Source organism: Vanessa tameamea, chromosome 10 (genome assembly GCF_037043105.1).
Source record: "Vanessa tameamea isolate UH-Manoa-2023 chromosome 10, ilVanTame1 primary haplotype, whole genome shotgun sequence".
NCBI classification, from domain to species: Eukaryota; Metazoa; Arthropoda; class Insecta; order Lepidoptera; family Nymphalidae; genus Vanessa; species Vanessa tameamea.
In genome coordinates, this window is record NC_087318.1 from 10,001 (window position 1) to 23,356 (window position 13,356).

Below are 13,356 nucleotides of genomic sequence, written 5' to 3' on the forward strand. Positions count from 1 at the left end.
TACCTACCTACCTACCTACCTACCTACCTACCTATCATCATATCATTTATCGTAAACGAATAGGAAAAGACCGATTTGGGTTCTGTAGCACCTTATTTTTCAACAAGGTTAAACGCCAAATTCGCTAGGTACATCTCTTGTCAAAAAGATCGTATACTATAATTGTTTTCACCGTCAACTGGATTAACTAAATTTTATTTTTATAGATTGCATATCGTCGCACCCAAGTATAAGATGACATAAAATACTTTCATTGTACTTGATTCCTTATAAAATCTTTATCTCAATGATGAGCTTTCCCTGGATCAACTATCCAAGAAAACAGACAGACGCTTAGCGCTTATTACAGCTTATAAATTTCAACTCTGACGTTAATCAATATTGAAAAATTTAGGGAGTAATTCTGATAAGATTTGTATTAAAATACCAGATATAATTAAAACTTACAGAGATTATTAACGTATACTCAAAATAATAGAATATATAAAAGATAATAATAATGTTGACTGTAGTCACTATTATATCAAGATATTGTTGGCTTATTTTTTCTTTTCGTCAAGTTTATATTTTCATAATTTTTAATTAAAAACATCAAATTATGAAATCAATGTATTTATTTAAAATAACATTCCTGTATCTTTCAAGGTCTACAATTCAAAGTCAAAGTCAAAGTCAAAAATCTTTATTCAATATAGAAGTGTTTACACTTGCTTATTGATTGTCAAAAATCTCTTCGGATGAAGCCTTCGTATAATTATGATAGAACGTCACTAAGGTAAGTTCGTTTAATCATTAATTAATGGTAAATTATAAAAAAAAAAAAAAAATAGTCTTAGACTACCCGCACGTTGTGTACAGTATTAACAGTCAAAAACTAGACTACTCCACCACGCTCCAGCTTGGAGTTTTTAGAACTGTCACAAGTAATCTCACCGCTCGCGGCTTATCCACCAGACTGTATATTGACTCCCAAGACTCCAGGACCGTCCAAGGAACGAGGTCGATTTAACGGGACAGTACTACTGACCAAGTAGATATATGTCTTGAAGAACAGACATTGGAGGAAAACACATTACAAATATTTTGTGATGTACCGAGGATGGCAATTGCTTTGATAAATAATACACATACAGATATTGCGACAAGAGCGCAGGAAATTAAAAAAAAAAATAAATAAATAAATAAATCTTTCAAAGAAGCCATAAGATAGGTAACAGGTATATAACGATAGTTATCATTAGAATGCTTAATATCGGCTAATTGTAACTATCTGTTGGTTTCTGTTTTAACTTCATTAGCCTAGGTAGCAGTACCCGATATATGTACTCTTTAAAAGTGACACTACAATGATGCACAAACAAAGTCAAGTTGTAATTGCATTGGCCGCGCTGTCGCAGGCCGTGCAATTGATAATGTACAACGAAACATCAAAACAAAAATTGCTGCAGCGATTAAGCGACGCTTGTTGTATTTTTCTTGTTTGTATTCTTCGTGTTTTCGTTGAGACTAAGACGCGGGGTAGTATAATAAGTTCAATCAACGTATGTTTACGTGACACACTTGCCGATATAACTCACTTCACTTTCCTCACTCACATGAGAAGTTCGTTTAATTTTAAATTGGTCACTACTTCCCATAGGCATCGCTAATGCGCCACTAACCTGAATGTTATGCTATATCCCTTGTGCCTGTAGTTACGCTGGCTCACTAACTCTTCAAACCGGGAACAAAATGAACGAGCGGTACCTTAGGTAGGTACAGCCAGCGTCAAATAATTAGAGACGCTCAGGGTATTCAAATAAATAGTCGCAACCAAAAAGTCAATAATATCGGTACAAAAAAAGTATCCTTGTTGTTGTCAACATTATACTCGTTCAAAAGGTCGAGACGTTTAAAATGTCATATAGATCGTTTCAGTCAAACCGCCATAAATATCAATGTCATCTCGCCAATGGTATCCAAGCATTCTAAGTGTTCAAAAATACGGAACACATTAGAAAAATAAACTAGCATATTATAGACATAAACGGCTTCCCAGAGATGAAAACCTCTTAAGGCAATCTAGTATTGTTTACATGTAATTCTTTTATCTATCATTGCATGTCAATTATCTATCAGTTATATCAATATCAAGTGCAATATTAGAGCAAGTTAGTGGCAGCGTAGTCAATAGCGTATCATATGTAAATATGTCTACATATCGCATTAGTGACACCACAAAAGATCGAATTATATTTTTAAAGAAGGAAGGTGTCTCCGTAACAGATATTTCAAATGAACTGCAGCGTGCTAATAGCACGTCACTAATCGTTTTATAAACTCCAGGAGCATGTCTGTGGAATTTGGCACGGCACAGAGCACAATAAGACGACGCCTACGAGAACATGGGTTACGTCGTCGTATTCCTGCTAGAAAGCCTATATTAACACACGATTTTAGTTAAATAAATAAAAATCATTAGAGCTAAAAATGTTTGTTTTTTTTACACCCGACGAGAGTTTTTAGTGTTCTGTGCGTTCGAAAGTAATTTGATCGAAAGTGCTCATTTTGTCGTTAATATGGAATGTATTCATTTTAATTAGGTACATTAACAACAAGTCAAATTAAATACTTGTTTTAGTATAAAAATTAATATTTTTTTTTTGATGATATAGAATAATAGATAAGCACTCTTGCTCTATGAGATATATATACTAATTCTCATTAATCAATGAGGTTTACATCTATTTTCAGTCAACAGTTTATTGCTTACAATATAATAATGCTTTAATTCGCAAACCAGCCAACTCCATTTCACACTCCGTCAAAAGTATTTTTTCGATTCAGTTAGACAACAAACGATTCTCGACGATATTCGCAAAATAACAATTCCAGAATCATAGGAATACCGTGCCTAAATAGCATTTCGTATTTTTTTTTAATATTCAACTGTCCTTACTTGCACTTTTAAAATAAAACTCCACTGTTGATAAAACTCGAACTTTATTAAAGTAAAGAAATGTATTGTACAAATTATTAAACAAAACTATTGCGTGATCTAGGATTAATACAACGCCATCTAGTGGTCGGAAGCGCAAAGCAAAATTAGTATGGGTGAGTATGATGTTGACGTGAGCGAAACTATACCGCGATTCAAGAGTACACTAGCGCCATCTATTACGCGTATGCTTAGTTATAACTTACGATACTAATAGAATATAATATTTATGAATTTTTGAATGACAAATTATTATTGAATTAAACATGAACAATCCCCATTAAATATTATGATGTTTAAAGTGCCTCCTGAAAATTTTACTCATATTGATTTTGCTGGTTTGCGAATTAAGTATCGTAAACGACTATGCACGATTTTTTAAAAAAACAAGACATATCTATGACCTCGTGCTTAAAACGAAAAGGATTGCAGTAGTTTCTATCCCTTTCATTTTATGCATAAATATTTTAAAATTAATTAATGTGTGAAATTATATTTAAAATATATAGCAGTAAAGTTTATTAAAGAAAAAAAAGTAAATATCAGTAGACAAAATTATTTGTATACTTAAACGTTGTGAAAATTGGAATTAAAAAAATTCGTATGCATTCTTAGAGTAATTTATTAGTAACATGACTAGGTTGTACAATAAATAAATAATTAATTAAGTGCTTCGTTCTCTCGCACAGCTCCCAGCGGTACGCATGCACTGTAGTCTCACGCTTAACTCGTCCTGCTGTCCGTCACGTGCACACCAGCACCAGCAGCACTATGAGGAACCCAGATGCGAGACAAATAATAAGTCCCATTTTTTTCTGTAATAACAATATCAAATTAGGAAAATATATTACTTACTAAACCTTTCAAATTAAATATGTTTTAAATCATATAATGTTGGACCCGGTATATGCATTTTATCTGGTTAACTTGTGTCATGGTTTTACTCAGCGCACTTGAACATGACACTATGGTGACAGACCAGTTTGGTGTGCAGGAGATAAGTAAAAGTCGAGCGATGCGCGAATAATGGATCGATTGATTTATTGATTGCTATTGCTATCTTTATTTCGAAGCGTTGTATATTTATAGTAGTCAGAAACGTGCGTCATTACAGAACTTGCTGATGTTGATGTGAGTTATCTACATAGTTTCCCCCTTTATTTAAATGTGATATTCATTTATTTTAATAAATAAGTAATGAAGTCAGCTGTTGTTTTGACTTTTTTATATTATTGCAGTTTGTATTAGATTTGCACTTTTGTCTAGTTGGCAAATCTAACTACTGGGCGTACAATTCTGCCAATTCTAGTTATTTTGAATTTAATGTTTTTTAATTCGGCGGGTTCTTGCCCGGGTTTCAAGATGTTTTCTATTTCATGTTCATGACTCTGCGTGTGTTGCATTTTGGACTGGTCGCTGACCTCTGAGTCGATACGCGTGTATGCTGGTTTCAATCTATCCACTGATATAATTGAAGTTCTGTTGGGTAATTGAATTTTGAAATATTTTTGATTTCGTATCACTTTATTATGAATCCTAATTTAACTACCTATGAAATTTATATCTTATCGAACAAATAAAAGATTAGACCACTATGGCCGAATGTCTGGCAGAATACTATTTCTTACGCATACGGAAGCGGTTGGCAAGCAATAATGTACATATTCAAGAATTGTTATTTAGAATAAAATATATTTATAATGAATAAAAGATTTTATAAATAAACAACTTTTCCTGACATTGTCATATTATTAATATACATAAAATTTAATTAATAATCTAAGCTTTTCTTAAGTTTAACTATTCCAAATGAAATAGTTTAACTTAGATTAGTTTAAGTTCAAAAATAATAACAGGAAGTATCTTACCTTCTTCGCCTTCCTGCGACTGACTGTACCCTTAAGTAGCTGATGTCCGCCGCTCTCCACGTGCTCGGTTGCTTGCAGCGCGTAGTATTCGACACTATCGATTTGTTCTTGCTAAAAAAAAACTTATATTTGTTTGATAATATTTATAATGTGTTTTTTTTTTATTTAAAAAAACACATTATAAATATTGAGTTTATTGCTACCTAGATAAAAAAAACTTATACAACAAAAAAATAGGGTCGTAGTTCTGGGAAGAGTACAATTGCTTTTTTTTATTATTTTTATATATTTTGACTAAAGCTCACTTGCACAGCGACGAGGTGCGCGAGCTGCACGAAAAGGTCCCGCACAGATTGCAACGAGGCCTCGACACGAACGAGTTCATCACGCCGCACCTCCGCCTCTCGCAGAGCCAGTCGCGCCTCTGCCGTCTCCGCGCGTAACTGTTACGATTAACGACGAAGGCTAAGTTAACACGCAGGCAAACTATGGATATAGGTTTGTTAAAAATACATTTTATTCACTATTATGATGCTATGTTGTTTCGCTTCCATTCTCAAAATCATCATAAGTCATCTTATAATATTTATGTAAAGCTACAACGACCCTCTTTTTTAACATCTGTATAATCTTGTACGGATTAGTATAATATTTGGTAAATATTAATATTGGAAACTAAGTATGAGGATAAGACAGTGTTATTCTTGCACGGGAATCTTAACATATTACATTCCACAGTCGAATGGGTTGTGTTTTTGCGGTAGGTATCAGTCTTCTGCCGACTGTGACTACATGCCCTCGGGTATCCAACCTGTAAGTCATTTGGTTAAAGTAAATAAGTAATATTTTAATTGTACTCTACATAACAACGCTTAGCTCATATTCACGACGTTTTTGTTACAACTGCGTTTGAGTTTATTCGTTTTGGTTGGTTGACATAAAAATCCCTGAAAACTGGCAAATGATCATGTTTATGTACGAGTTAAAATAAAAGGAGACTCACGTTGTCCACAAAGAGCGATATATTATTCGATTCTAAAAGATGTTCACACTCTTCATCGGATATTGTGAGATTCGCTGAAAAATAAAAATTGTATACATTAAATACTTAATATATAATTTAGTTGTAATATGCCTAAAAGTGAATATAGATACAGTCACAAATCGAAGCTCGTATGGCGTTGACCGCCACATTTCTCACGATGAACAATAATTTAACACGTCGAGAGTGAATTTAACGCTCGTTTACACTTCGCTAATGCAACTTAAGTAGGTAACCAGCGATCGTTCACCCCTTACCGTTATTCAGTTTTATTTCAAATTCATTATTGGCCGTAATAAAGTAAATACAGTTACACTACAGTCGATCTTTATAAATGAAACGTGTTAGGAGAATGGAAATACTTATTTCGAGATATTTTCTAACGTATATTTTTTGTGTAGGGCATTAAACATATATCACTAAAACCCTTTGCTTCGCTGAAAAGTTAAACGTATCGAGAGTTAGTTCCGACGTGAGCTGAGAGACAGAAAAATATACACATACTCGTATGTGTGTGAGTGCGGACTGAAGAATCGTCCTTTCCATAACGATAATTAAAGATTCATTAAAAAACTCATCATGTTAACATATCATCAATAATAGTGTATCACGAAGGCGAAGACGCAGCGCGTCAGCTTTGTTTATACAGTATATAGACTAGCGAAATAAAGTACTGATTCCTAATGTATAGCAGTAGACTAGATAAGAGTACGGTTCTAAATAAGGCTCACTCTTTCATTACATTTGTACCTACCCCCCTACCACCGATAATGGGCAATTTTAACATAATCCAAAATAAAACACTTTAAACATAATTGGTGTGTATAGATGGGGTGATCAGAACAAATGCTGTGTCTGCTTCATTCGAATGTCCAATCAATGACGACTGAAAGAGAAATCACAGTTTAACTAATCACGCTAACCACGCTTACAAGTGAGACCGTTAGTTGAAATTGTTATGAACCAGTTTAGTTTTGTGCCGGCGACGAAACAAACTAGTACAGAGAAGTCCAATCATTCGCTTTACCTCTGGAACTAAATACAAATTTGTTCCCAAAGCGGTCGTATACATTTGCACTCAAGGCGAACAGATTTCATGAAAACTAGCTATTTGTACAGGAGATATTTACGAAACTCTGTTCCATCACTCCACAGTGATCATAGTAGATTTTGCATCTAAAATATTGTCTAGAAGAGGTTACTGTAATCTGTAAAGGTAAAAATCTTTGATGATGTATCAATTTGTAGGCAATGAGGCCCATAATATAAATATAAATAAATAACTAGTACAACGATATTTATATGTTATAACTCACTGAGCTTAATTTGATCCTGAAGCAAACGATACTGGTAGTCGCGCAGCAGCTGCAGTGCGAGTTGGTGGCGGTCGAGAGCCTCTGCGTACAGGCGGCGGGTGGCGGCGTACTGCAGGCGCGTGATGCGCGCCGCCGCGCCTCGCGCCGAGGCGGCGGCGCGCGCACGCGCCTCCAGCTGGCGCAGCGCTCCACACACCTTCAATCCTATTGCATTTGACTGCGACACCACCGAGTCCAGTTGGTCCTGCAAGTCTGGATCAAATTTCAATGATTGTATTAATTAATATAAAATATCCCTCCATCCCTAATATCATTTGGAAAATAACATTTATATTGTAGAATATTACAAATTATCTTATTATACTTTAAATTACAAGTATCCTTTATTGTACTGAGGTTGTGTTTCTGAAAAAAATACTTCTTTTAAGTTTTTGATGTTTCGTAACCAATTTAAAATTCAATACAATCACAAAAACCTTTAAAAATAGAAAGAAAAAAAAATTAAAAAAAAAACTAACGCTTGTTCGTGTGGTAAGTTGGGTCGGAGTGTAGGCGGCGAATGAGTTGGGTGTTGTGGTTCATCTCGTGGATCCACCCGCGGATGCTCTCCACCTGGAATACCCGGAGCATCCCATTTATTATCATTCTATCTTCCATAACCAGCCTGCTTATATATTACTAATAATATTTTGAAGAGGAAAATCACACGCAAAATAAACAAAAAACCTACTACGATTGCATATATATAAAGTTCATAATTATTATTTTGGTTATATAGGAACTGGTCGTCAATGATCTACAAAGTACTTAGAGTCCAGGCACAACATGTTATACGAGGGATTGGTTAGCCTCTAAAAACACAGCAATTATAGCGACAACACAGTTTACAATTCGAATAAGTAGATTTAGTAGCTTTAGGTATATTATGAGGTAGGTACGATGCAGTCATACGAGGCCGAGTCGCCGTTCTGTCTGATATTCGCGATAATTGTGTAGGATATAAAATTGTATTGCAATGTGAGCGATATTGCCGGTGAAATTAATATGGTTAATGCTACATTGAGAATACATTAAAACATTATTTACAGGCTTGTAACAAGATATTTAGATTTAATGACTCTTCATATAATCAGAAACTGTGTAATAGTAAATACTAGGTTAACATTTATTTTAAATCATAAAAACTAAATATTTTCATTCTTATCAAGTGGAACGAGTCGTTTTCAGAAATATATTCCTTCGTTAAGTTGTTATTCAATATTCGCGCACGTTTGCCTCGTCACGTTACAAATCTGTCACATGTAAACTGCAACATGCCTCGTAACAATTTATTGAGTCGCTTAGATTCGAAGTGACACATTGTAATACGATGATCCTGAACGTTACGTGGAGTGATGAAGCGGGCAATGTGATGTCATCCTCGATTAATAAAGTTTAATGTCAACAGCGAGCAGCGCTCGCATCTCCGTCACCTTGAGCCGCAACGCGCCGCGCGCCGACACAGGCCGTCGAGCGTTCACCATTTAGCGAATAGTGTGCTGTGTGACAATTATTTGAGTCAACAATCACCGTACTATATGCTGCCTTACGAAACCATCTAAGATGGCGATACAAAGGACCGCCAGTGCAGAGCGCACGGCACCGACGAGAAGCCAAGATAAAATAGAGTAAAGTATTGAGCCTAGTATGTATGTGACTAAATTAGAAGAATGTAGGTTAAACAAATGAAATGTTATTGTTGTATTATAAACGTTTTGCGTAAACAATTAATGAGCTTAATTAACACAATGGGCACACGGGCCGCGGTACGCGCGCATTAATTACACGTGCCCCGACAAACGGTTACGTTGGATTGTATTTTAAACTTGAAATAATGTACTTATCGACAACAATACGGCCCGACGCATGTGACATTTTCAAATAATGAAAATTTCCAAGTTTGATTATCTTAATCATTCGAGTCGTTTTGATAACTCTTAGGCTTTTTTCCTTTTTTGGGAATGGGAATTGCTCATTACATCGAATATTTTTTCTTCGTTTTCTCATTAATCCAATAATATATATATATATATCATACGAGCACGAACAGAAAATGAAACTGACCTCTTTGAAGAGGTCGTCGACGTCGACGTTCGATTCCTCCGGCGGGACCTCCATGACCGTTTCGTTGTATACGCCCGCATTGCTCGCCAGCTGAAAACAATACGGACATGTGTTCATACAAGTTTCTGCAGTCGAATAATATTATGTACGTGACGATACTAGAAATAGTATCATGACGAGAAAATAATGAACTTCAGGAGATGTATACATGATTGAGAATATTTAGATAATATTATAAGAACACATTTAAATTATAGTTCATAGTTATCTAATTTTCTTTTCAAAAAGGTTATTGGTTGGAAGGTAAATAATATGCAGGATTGCCAAGACAGAATATAACATCGAGGCAGCGACGCGCTCAGTCGGCGTAGTCCTGAGGGCGAGGTGTCGGTGCTCTTGTAGCTCACCTTATCATATTATATCAAATGACAAATACCGTACTTCATCGACTTTAACCTTCGTGTTTCCAAAGTTACAAATAACTGTCGATTTATTAATTAATTCGGTACAAATGTTCGGTCTCTGTACTCATGTCTTCCGATAACGGACTAACAAAGTTATCTAGCTTATTTGTATGTAATTTTAACTCATAAATATTGTACAAGTCGTTCACGCACATTCGATAATGTAGTTCATGTTTATTGCACTCTTGTCAAGTCTTTAAAACCTGTGACACACTGACTGCGACGTCGTCGCTTAAAACTTAAACTTACTTACGGTTATTATTATTTACATTGCATTAACATGAACTATGTAACTATCGAGTCTGTTATGGTCTCATTACGAATCCAAAGTATCAATATCACATTAACTAATCATTTTGTAACGATTCCCGAGAACTCGTGACAGCCTTTTATGGCATTCCTACTCACATGCCTCAACTCCTCCAGCCGATCCTTGCTCCTCATGTTACAGCGCGATGACGGTCGCGCTGTCGGAATACCGTCGTGACCACTGACACTATGACTGCAGGTGTCCGGCTCGCGGCGCGCGAGTCGGGCGGCGAGGTGGCGTGCGGTGCGCTCGCGACGGTATCTAATCGCAAACTGATAACAATTGTGATATCACGCGTACATTAAGGTCAAGCCATTGTCTCGCACTGCAGATGCTTGTTTGTATTAGTACTTCGGATATTACAGCCAGAGTTAGCGGAGGAGTTTAACGATCGTAGATACCGTCTTGTCATGACGTTTGTACTGAAGTGGGTCAAGTTTTGTAACATATGAACATATTATGTTACAAAGACTCATTTAGCTACATTTGCACTTTAGCTACATCGCCTGTTGGCGAACTAATGCTTACATCAGAACTAACTCATAAGTCCGAAATGAGAAAAACTTATTTAATAATTTATGTACGCGTTGAAATTAAACAATATATCATTTTGATAACTTTAACGTTTCTCCTTAACACAAGACGGGCACCAGTCACCAGCATCGACAGCGATAGTTCATTGGCACGTTGGCACAGGTCGCGGTCGGTCGCGGTCGGTCGCGGGATCGCCTCCGTGCGCCTCGCTTCACGCTCCAAACGTTTGCTTAAACAATTAGTTACGTAGAAAAAGAAAATTAATTCCCATCCGGAACCATAAATCCCGAAATAATTATGCTCTATACAAAATAAAAATTGAAACGAATTGGGTGCGATGTAAAGATCAGATTGTTGTAAATCCAAATCGTTGGCCAATCGTGATAATGTAACCTTAAACTAACCTTAACAATATGTCGGTGTTGCAATTTCTCTAAACTTATTCGTTGCACAATCTCTCTAAATCTATTCATTGCACAAAAGATCGTAGAAGGCGAGGAAAGTGACAGCCGTAGGAGACAAAACTGCGCTACGTTGACTGCTTCGATAGAAGGAACCTTGTCAGGTCACATCTTATTATATAAAGCATACCTTCAATGCTAATAGACTCGACGACATTGTGTTCCCGGCGGGCGATTCAGTGATTTTAATAGGATGTCGTAGTATATGTGTGTACACTCTCGGAGTTCCTTTCGCCTCTCATGTCCTTAGCACAAAATTATAGTATCGGCTCTGATCACATATTTTATCCGGACACCTAATAAGGTTTTCCTAAATTAAATACTGGGTTTTTTATAATTACTATAACTTCAACAAAGTATTAAAAAATAACATGATCGCAGTGAGTAGCAGACACACACCACAACAAATTTGCTCAGAAGGAATCTTTGTATAAAATTAACGCGCGAAGTTCATTATTTTAGATAAATAAAAAGCAATGACTCCTACGCGTTCATTGAAACATTTGTGCGCTACATACTCCAAAGGCGACCCGATTTCTCTATTAATTTATCAAGCAGAATCTGCACTAAGAGGTTTCATCCGCACACACCAAGACAACAATTCCATCTGACACCGAGCACGCCTGATATTTAATAATGTTATCCGAAACTCTAAACGCTTACCTGTTGTCATTGTTTTTGTTCGGACAAAATTTCTTTCCTATTCTGTGCGAATAAAAAAAATGTATCAGTACGGTTCTGTGTCTGACACTATACACTTGTATATAAGAGGTATCCGTGCTGTTGCTGACCATACATTATAAAACTTTATACATAACAATCGCGGAAATACTAGAGTACTTTTACACATATGTACATTAGTTCTAAATTGACAATAAAACAGATGGCGTCAGACAAATACTATATCTCGTAATAATACATCCGACCACAGCTAGATGGCGTTAGTTTCGTCATCGGTTCATACTGAGTTATTAGTCTTTAGTGTACGAATTACTCTCTAGGTCGAGTTTTATTCGCTCCACTCGTATTTAATGACCTACATTTTATTTAAATAAAAGTATTAAATAATGTTTGTATAAAAATATTTGCTTACATTATACACATAACGCCTTACGATTTTCAAGATAAATCCAGTTTCGATATAATTGCTTCAAATTTTAGTTAGGCGAATTATATCATAAGCTCAGGTTATCAAAATGTTACAACGCATGGGTGCGCTTACGTACATCGTAATCCGTTTGTATTATTTTATACGATATAGCTGTTTGTTTCAATTCAATTAGTCAGTTTGGAACGTTTACTTATGTGGTAATAGTTACCTAAGAAAAAAATATGATACAATAGGTACCTACACATTTCATTTTGATACGATTACGGATGCGAATATATAGAACTATAATTGTCTTATCAAAATATAATTTATTGCAGTTATGATATGTATATTGTGTTGAATAATATGCTTTATTTATTAATATATATTTTATAAATTTCGAGTTCGATGGCAGTGCGCGTTGACGAAAGTCTAACACTATCGACTTCCAATAGCCGGGCTGCTATTGATTTTTAATGTAAGAAAAACTCAATTACTTTATAGGTTCAAACCCCGGGTCGATTCCGGGACTCCGTGCGGGTGAAATAAAAATTTTATTTAGTTTCCGACTGCAGCGCCATCGCTCGGGACGAATAAAAAATTTCCACATTTCATTCTAATTTCGTTTAGGAGTTGAGCAATATATAATTCGTTGCTATGTATTAGACCAGCATTTCATATTTATTTATTGATTTTCAATAATTGTTATTTTTTTCAATTACCGTAAATTTCGAATTTTCTCGACCATTTTTGTTTCTTTCATTCATCCCTTAACCACCCCGCTGAAGGATATAATTAAAAGGTAGAAGATATAAGGAAAAAAAATAGTTTTATTTTATTAAATATACCTTTATTAAGTTTATTGCAACATTACTCTCTAATAGACATTTATCAAACAGAGACACTGTGATACCGCTTATCCGCGTCGAACACTTGCAGACCATATTATTTGCATAAGCGAACATCTGACACGCACGAAAACATCGACATTTCGATGAATTTGTCGAGTAATTTTATAATGATTGTTATCACAGCACGTTTTACAATAATATTTAAAAAATGTTAAAATCTGAATATTTTAATATCATGAAATTATAATATAGTTGCTCTGTAATATGTTCAGGAGTAGGGAGCTAGGACGCGATCCTATACCTACTGCAATGTGAGCTCGGTAGCAATACCAATAATTCA

General features: G+C 35.4%; 1 protein-coding gene across 2 annotated transcripts; it reads right to left on the bottom strand.

The window, feature by feature from the left end:
* Positions 1-3,583: 3,583 nt before the first annotated feature.
* On the bottom strand, positions 3,584-10,691 carry LOC113391532 (syntaxin-1B-like). 2 transcript variants are annotated; one of them, XM_026627518.2, is made up of 9 exons: positions 10,247-10,691; positions 10,179-10,216; positions 9,307-9,396; positions 7,722-7,815; positions 7,204-7,455; positions 5,849-5,922; positions 5,151-5,288; positions 4,846-4,956; positions 3,584-3,792 (listed from the first exon to the last, which is right to left on the bottom strand). In XM_026627518.2, exons 2-9 carry the CDS (start codon positions 10,212-10,214, stop codon positions 3,721-3,723), a joined length of 867 nt encoding a protein of 288 aa, XP_026483303.2. In that variant the 5' UTR covers positions 10,215-10,216; positions 10,247-10,691; the 3' UTR covers positions 3,584-3,720. The 2 variants fall into 2 exon arrangements, with proteins under 2 accessions (XP_026483303.2, XP_064072227.1); XM_064216157.1 differs by having other exon boundaries at positions 10,179-10,657.
* Between the last annotated feature and the right edge of the window lie 2,665 nt (positions 10,692-13,356).

Excerpts from the sequence above, each read along its gene's own strand:
- LOC113391532 (XM_026627518.2), bottom strand. The coding sequence starts at position 10,214 with ATGAGGAGCAAGGATCGGCTGGAGGAGTTGAGGCAT. Across the intron at positions 7,816-9,306 it reads TCGACGACCTCTTCAAAGAG|GTGGAGAGCATCCGCGGGTG; the intron begins GTCAGTTTCATT and ends CGGGTATTCCAG. Across the intron at positions 4,957-5,150 it reads CGCACCTCGTCGCTGTGCAA|CAAGAACAAATCGATAGTGT; the intron begins GTGAGCTTTAGT and ends GTTTTTTTTTAG.